Genomic DNA, 7500 nt, shown 5'->3' with positions numbered 1-7500 from the left:
AGCGCTGCATTACATGTGTCTGTGACATCTCTGTACCTGGATGTTGGCCTGCTGCAGGTGATGGGACCAGGTGGTGAACAGGTTCTGTCTCATCTGCTGGTCAAAGTACCCAGCGTAAGCCACGAAGGCAGCGGACAGCAGACAGTCTCCAGCGATGGTGGACATCTGGTTCTTGAAGGTCTCGCTGGTCTTTTCCCATCGCTCTCTCTCAGCAGATAAACTCTTCAGCAGAGCTGTGCTGCGGTTCACCTGCAGACCAGGTTTAAGTTATTAAAGACACTTGGATTACCTTCATCAGAGTAAACAGAAGCAGCTCGTACCTTGGCCTCGACGGCGGCCAGATCCGCTTTGATGGCCTGTGCTTCAGAGATGAGCACGGCGTACTCCTCCTTGTAGCGAGCGATGCTAGCCTCCAGATCCCGGATCATCTGCTCCACCTCCTCCGCCTTCGTCTTGTTGTCTGTAGCGTCGTCCTCCAGCTTCTGCAGCTCGTTCCTCAGGGGCTCCACCCGCTTCAGCATGTCTGCGTAATTCAGCTGGACACAGAGGTCAGAGGTCAGCAGCGGAGCCGGTGCGCTCACACAGAGGTCAGAGGTCAGTGTCCTACCTGAGCAATGGCCCATTTGACCATGGGCCCGCAGGCCAGCGAGGCGCGGTTCACCTGCTCGTAGTTGTAGCTGGGGTTGGACATGTAGTTCTTCTTCATCTTCTCACGGATGGAGTCGCTGGGACGAGACAGAGTGTGTTAGATGAAGATATCTCCACACAGAACGAGATGAACAACATCTACACACATGATCTCAGACACACGAGATTTCTGTTATGAGATTTTCTTGAAGTCCCCTTGAGACTTGAAGGATATATATTTACATTTGGGCTGTTGTTGATTTAACGTTTATTAAGTGGAACTGATTGATTTTTTTTCAACAGTTCTATAAACAAGCTGTTAATATTCCGTTAAAGTTAAAATACTGACACTTTTATGTTTTTGCTCAATTTGCAAATGAAAGTGTCTTCGATCAACACAGCAGTGTTTTCATCAGTTTTGAACAAATCAAGTTAAATCAAAGACAGCTGAATCAACGACTCCCTCATTAAGACACTTTTAGTTTCATATTCTGAATATTAATTTCATGAATCAGTACTAAAGATGCTTTTTAGTAAATGTCTATTCAATACCTTTCTCATTGAACACAAATAACTAATCTCTCTCAGCACAAACTGACGTGTGATTAATTTGTGATTAGATTAATTATTTGGCACATCATGTAATTAATGATATAAAACACTTCAATCTCTTGACCGCTCTAGTTTCAGTGACCTACACATGTTCATAGTCAGTTACTGGTCACATGACAAACAGATGATCAGAATCTGTAAACTATCTTGTGTTAAGTTTTGATTGTTTATTCTAACATTACATTTATGATTGATAATGTTTTCATGGACTCATGAACCCCGGGGTGTGGGGATCCATCCGTCTCATACGTCAGAGGAAGATGTCTGAAAGAGATGATAATACCTCATGTCCTCAGAGACAAAGTTGACTATGCTGGAGATGAAATTGTCTCTGATAATAACTTGTCTGATCTTTTTCCAGTCACTAGTTTCCTCCCCGAGCAGGAGGCAGATCGACTCTAGAGCCAGTTTAACGGCTGCCGGAGGGTTGGCCATAGCACGAACCTCAACCAGATGCTGCTTCTTAATGGAGCTGACCGCTAGAGAGGGAATGGAGTGTGGTGTTTAGGACCATGAGGACACATGGGTTCAGGCGGGGGAGCGGAGCGGCCGCGGCGCTGGAGAGGGAACCGTGTCACGTGATGATCATTAGATCTGGAGCACGGTGACCCTCCTCACACACACACCGCCGCTCCACACCCCGCAGTCAGTCACCTGATCTCATCAGCAGAAAAGTTCACAATAGTGGGGATGAAGTTCTCGCGCATTATGATGGAGCGAATCTGCTTCCAGTCGGTGGTGCTCTCGCCCAGCAGCAGACAGATGGACTCCAGAGCCAGCTTGACCGCGGCCGGCGGGTTGGCCATCGATCGCACCTCCACTAAGTGCTGCTTCTTAATCGATTTAACAGCTAAACAAGCCACAAGCCGTGAGCAGAGGAAAGAGTGAAGACAGGAAGAGGTTAGCGCCGGGAAAAGACCACGAGCACCGCTGGCAAACACACGAGAGACAGAGCTGAAAGCAGAAGAACTGAAGGAAATATCCACTGATGTTTTCGGACACTGGCTGGTGTTAATGGTTTTAGAGCAGATGTCTCAAATCTGGAGCTTAACCTCTGACTTTATTCCTCAAACCAGTGAATATTTCCTCAGTGGATCACAATTGTGCAGGAAACACTATTTCAGACGGATACTTTATTTAATATTAAAGGTGGACCGATGTATTGGTTCTGATCAATCAGCATCAGTAGTTTGACTGAGTCTCTCCTGACAGTTTTCCAGGTTGTGTTCATCGCTGGAGCGTGTGAGCGTTTAGAAGTGTGTGCTGTGATTATACAGAGCGGGAAACTACAGAACATCTGTCACAGCTGCAGCCGGTGTGTGTTTACAGATGGCCATAACTGCTGAAATAACACTTTACTCCGTTTATGTGATTAAGTGTGAGCGTATTAATTCAATTAATTAATTTTTCTTCTGTTAACATTAGTTAATAAACTATGAACTAACTTTAATGATCAATACGATAAATAATATTACATTTTTTATTCATTTACAATTTATGGTTCAGTAGTGTTTACTTTTTTTTTTTTTATAGTAAAGCACTATTTCGGTTTTCTTTCACTATCCATTTAACAAACTATTGGTATATTAATGGTATGGGTCCGTGAGGTCAAAGCTAGCTGTCGTATCAGTGAAACCCTCCATCGGTCGACCTCTAGCTAATGTGTGCAGATTACTGTAACATGAACAGAGCAGTGCAAGCTCGGAGGAGACGGAGCGAAGCGTACCGTTCTGAGCCTCGATGACGGCCGGCTCCACCTGGTCCAGATCCTGCTTCACACTCAGCTGCTTGTCTTTAATCACTTCCTGCTGCTTGTAAACCGCTTCCTGTATCTCCTGACTCATGACCTGTGGAGCCGAACACACCCGTCAGGTTATTTAGGAGATCAGCGGCTGAACGAGGAGCTGAACGGTGACTCTTGCCTTCTTCTTCTCGGCCTCCTGCTGGTCTTTCACCATCTTCTTCAGCTTGTCGTTGGCAGCAGCGTTCTTGACCTCCAGCTCCTGACTCTTGATCCGCAGGTCACGCCGCAGCTCCTCCACCTGTGACAGCACACGTTAATAACGCTGAAGCAGCTCGTGCGTCTGCGTGTGTGATGTGAAGCACGCACCTGATCCACCGTCTCTTTGATTTTACGCAGACCCACGTTCAGATGCATCTGCTGCTCCTCCAGCTCGCTGCGCTTCTCGTTGAACAGGTTGGCGTAGTGGTTGATGAAGTCCAGGTAGTGACGCGGGGTGATGGCCATAGTGTGACCGCCGCGCTTCGCCAGACGGTTGTTAGCCTAACACACACACACACACACACACACACACACACACACACACACACACACAGAGAGAAATAAAGCATCACGGGGTGCACTGAAACTAGAGTTGCACAATTTACTAGAGGCTGTGGGAAACAATTAATTACTGCAGTTTATTTAAAGTGTTTAATTTACATGAATTAAAAATATACATTTATAATAATAAATATACATTTAATGAACCAATTTTACATATAACATTTGAATTAATAATTCAATGACTCACTCATAAATACTTCACTTGTTTCATTCTGGATGAATCAGCATTTTTACATGTTAGTGCACAAGTGCAGCATGGAGTACCTCAAGGCTCAGTACTAGGGCCGCTACTCTTCACACTTTATATGTTACCCTTGGGAGATATCATCAGGAAACATGGCGTAATCTTTCACTGTTATGCTGACGATACTCAGCTCTATATTTCTTTGTGGCCCGATGATTCACACTAATTTGAAAAACTAACACAATGCATAGTCGATATAAAACATTGGATGAGTAATTTCTTACTGCTAAATTCTGAAGAAAAAAAAAACAATCAGGGGTATTAATTATAAGACCAAAACTCTGGAAATATGTAATAACCTAAAACACTGTTTAACACTTGATGGCTGCTAGAAAGGACCTCTACATCCCTGAAAGACAGCGGAGACCAGGACAACTAGAGCCCAGATACAGATCCCCTGTAAAGACCTTGTCTCAGAGGAGCACCAGGACAAGACCACAGGAAACAGATGATTCTTTTGCACAATCTGACTTTGCTGCAGCCTGGAATTGAACTACTGGTTTCGTCTGGTCAGAGGAGAATGGCACACTGTTTCCCTGTTTAATACTGTAAACTGCTTTGAAACAAACTGTATTGTAAAAACCACTATATAAATAATGGTGACTTGAAGCAGTTTCTTACCTAAACATGCGAACTATCTGCTCTGTTTCAACGGCAGCCCGAATGCAGATTACAATGCTCTTGTAAGACTCTTTCGAAGATTTAATAGACACACAAATCATATAAATCGTGAATTGTGAGTGCATAAACCACTTAGACTAGTTTTCAAAAGTTAATCATCTATTATTTTTCTTTAAGGCTAGTCAGAACTTTATAGAGAAGTTATAAAAAGGGAGAATGGTCAAATTTAGCAAACAACTAGTTGGTGGAATTAGTTAAGATGGTGTCTTAACATAGTGGGGCTAAGTTTATGTGACCGGTCCCAGATCGAGACGGTGCTATTCTCTGACTGAAGCTGATGTGAACCTCTCTGACCTGGTGCAGGGTCTGATGCACGAACACACATCCGTTGACGATGGCCTCGCGGTGCGTGGGAGTCTGCGGCAGCTTGTCATACACCGTGGGCATGTAGTCCGGCACTTTGTAGTTGGGCTTCTCCAGGTCCATCTTGCTGGTGAACTCTTTACCCACCTGATACAGCGCTTCAGTGGACCAATCCCCAAACCAGTTGAGCACACACCTGAGGAGAAACACCATCAGTCCAGCGTAAGAGCAAACACCCATCCACCACACAATACACCTGCTAACACAACACCGCTTCCATCCCATGAGTGCAAAACAACAAAACCACTTCCCTGGAAACTGATGCAAGGAATCAACAAAAATTAAACTTGCTGCAACCAAGAAAACCTGTGGCATTGGATTTTTTTTAATGCACATCATTGAATTTTACTTCCAGTGTTTTTTTTAAGTAATATTTCAAAACTGGCATAAAAGCAGGTGATGGAAGCATATACACTGTAGCTGTTTATTCTAGAGCACACGATCGCACCTGTTGAAGAGGGCAGGTGAGGTGGCCGCTCGGTCCTTCAGTCCCTCTGATGACGGGTTCATGGTGAACACCACGTGCAGGTTCCTGATCACCTGACTGGTGAACCACTTGTAGAGCTCCTCGTGAGTGTCCAGCATCAAGCCCTCCTTCTGCGCTCCTTCCTTGCACTGTGTCATCAGCGTGGCGTATTCGTCGCCCTCGAACAGACCGGGCACCTGCAACAGCACAGAGCGGTCAGAACACCGGACAGACGGAGAGCAAGAGACGGTCTTCATCAGGGGTCACACCTCTCCGTTGGCCAGCAGCGTGTTCATGCGCTCCAGGAAGCCCGAGTCCAGCACGTTCGACTCGTCCATGATGAAGGCGATCTTCTCGTTCTTGCAGCCGGAGCGACGGAGCACTGTCCGCAGGTCTTCGTCAAAGTCCTCGCCCGTGTATTTCCTGTGGACCTGCGAGGACACGATGGGTTAGCCTCTAACAAACAGAACTGGAGACAATCTCTATCTCACTGCTCTGACCTTGATCTGATAGACGCTCAGGCCGTTCATCCAGGCCACGAAGCGGGAGAGCGTGGTCTTTCCAGCGCCGCTGACACCAATCAGGAGCAGGTGACCCTGCGGCTGACGGAAGATCCTGGAGGAGAACATCAGCATGACGTCACTGAAGCATCAGCAGGAGAAATAACAAACAGCGGTGTCTCTTCAGACTCTCTGTACCTGTCGATCCTCAGCACGTGATCCAGAACCTCATTGAAGAGCACCAGAGGAACGTCCAGCTCCTCCTCGTAGAACACCTTCAGTCTGGCCTTCACATAGTCACGCAGCTCCTCCTGCTCCACGGGAACATAGTCCTGCAGGAGAACAGCAGAAGCTCAGTCGTCCGTCTGCAGGGACGTCCAGAAGAGTTCAGCTCGGTCACTCACCTTGGAGAGCCAGTTGCTGTACAGGATGGGTCTGTTAAGGGCCTTGTCACGCTCGATGTTGGGGAAGTGTTTGAGGGCGACCGTGTCGATGTTCTCATCCGTCCAGCGTCTCTCCTCATCCTCCACCAATCTGCAGGAGAACCAGATCAATCAGTGTTATACTCGAGACTGTAACGTCGAGACTCTTTCAAATGTAACACTGTTTAGAAGAAAACGCAACATTGTTCCAAAACAGGAAGCTAAACTGTAACCATGTGATCTACAGGAGCCTTAAACTCACCGGTCCTGGAAGAGTCTCAGCGCTTCGTGAGCCCAGATGCGAATCAGACCCTCCACAGGAAGTGTCTCCAGCGGCCGCAGCGCCTCAAAGATGCCTCGGACCCAGCGGGTCATCTCTCTGGGAGAGTAGATGTAGTGCGGCTGTGTGTCCTGAGTGAACCGCTCCTGCTCAAACATAAAACAGTCAGATAAACATCTCATCATCTCAGGAGCAAACCCAGGAGCGTTCAGGGTTAGACTGCACACCTGAGACATGGTGTAGAACTCGACCATGGCAGCCGTGAGCGGCTCAGCGAAGGTCCGCAGGGACGGGATCAGTCGGAGCATGGCTCTGTTGAAGGTGCCGTAGATCTGTGTGAGCGAGGCCGGCCCGGGATAGTCCACATACACCACCGGCACGTGACGCAGAAACCTGCACACGGTCACACGAGGAACGTCAGGACATCACTGAACACATCTCCGTCTGTATGAGCAGTGATGAGGACCCACCTGTAGGAGAGCGGCTTCCTGCCGGGGTCTGTGGGGGGGTTACAGGCTCCGACGAACTGGATCCGCTCCAGCTTCACCCAGGTCTGGTCTGAGGTGCGGTAGAAGCCCCCGTGCTCCACCATCTGAACACAGCACACGGGTCACACACACACACACACACACACACCGCCCCCCCGCAGCGACACGCACCTGTCTGATGAAGGAGATGACCCGCTGCGTGCCGTACTTGTCCATGTCGGGGAGGTTGATCTCGTCACAGAAGAGCACCAGCCACTTGCCCAGCTGCACCGGAGCCAGAACCACGCCGTTCGGAGTCCTGCGGTACTCACAGTAATGATCGAAGGTCTTCAGCAGCAGCTCTGGAGTCGTAGCGCTGGAGAAGTTCAGTCCCACCACCTGGAGAACACACACATTACACACGTGTCCGAGCATCAGATCAGACTGCTCCATCTGTGACCGCTCCTCACCTCCATGTCCGGCAGGGCTCT

General features: G+C 48.0%; 2 protein-coding genes across 3 annotated transcripts in view; one reads left to right on the top strand and one right to left on the bottom strand.

Moving 5' to 3' along the window:
• Positions 1 to 7500, bottom strand: part of dync1h1 (dynein, cytoplasmic 1, heavy chain 1) — a 43426-nt gene that overhangs the window by 16529 nt on the left and 19397 nt on the right. Inside the window, exons 38-55 of one of the 2 annotated variants that reach the window (XM_052581458.1) lie at positions 7480 to 7500; positions 7202 to 7408; positions 7013 to 7134; positions 6770 to 6935; positions 6525 to 6688; positions 6245 to 6374; positions 6039 to 6172; positions 5841 to 5955; positions 5610 to 5771; positions 5323 to 5537; positions 4806 to 5010; positions 3350 to 3523; positions 3162 to 3281; positions 2966 to 3086; positions 1894 to 2089; positions 608 to 725; positions 321 to 536; positions 37 to 249 (exon numbers count right to left, since the gene is read on the bottom strand). The exon at positions 7480 to 7500 is cut by the window's right edge and continues 213 nt beyond it. In XM_052581458.1, coding sequence (XP_052437418.1) covers positions 37 to 249; positions 321 to 536; positions 608 to 725; positions 1894 to 2089; positions 2966 to 3086; positions 3162 to 3281; positions 3350 to 3523; positions 4806 to 5010; positions 5323 to 5537; positions 5610 to 5771; positions 5841 to 5955; positions 6039 to 6172; positions 6245 to 6374; positions 6525 to 6688; positions 6770 to 6935; positions 7013 to 7134; positions 7202 to 7408; positions 7480 to 7500 — 2799 coding nt within the window. Of the gene's footprint in view, positions 1 to 36; positions 250 to 320; positions 537 to 607; positions 726 to 1522; positions 1719 to 1893; positions 2090 to 2965; positions 3087 to 3161; positions 3282 to 3349; positions 3524 to 4805; positions 5011 to 5322; positions 5538 to 5609; positions 5772 to 5840; positions 5956 to 6038; positions 6173 to 6244; positions 6375 to 6524; positions 6689 to 6769; positions 6936 to 7012; positions 7135 to 7201; positions 7409 to 7479 lie in introns of both variants that reach the window. The other variant, XM_052581459.1, reaches the window with a different exon arrangement.
• Positions 3094 to 7500, top strand: part of LOC127976795 (mitochondrial basic amino acids transporter-like) — a 289596-nt gene continuing 285189 nt past the window's right edge. Inside the window, exon 1 of the mRNA XM_052581469.1 lies at positions 3094 to 3104. The gene's annotated coding sequence lies outside the window, so the exon portion shown is untranslated. The remainder of the gene's footprint in view (positions 3105 to 7500) is intronic.

This window comes from Carassius gibelio, chromosome B17, assembly GCF_023724105.1.
Source record: "Carassius gibelio isolate Cgi1373 ecotype wild population from Czech Republic chromosome B17, carGib1.2-hapl.c, whole genome shotgun sequence".
In the NCBI taxonomy this organism is placed as follows: Eukaryota; Metazoa; Chordata; class Actinopteri; order Cypriniformes; family Cyprinidae; genus Carassius; species Carassius gibelio.
Note: the sequence above shows the minus strand (reverse complement) of the source record. Positions and strands in the feature narration are given on the sequence as shown.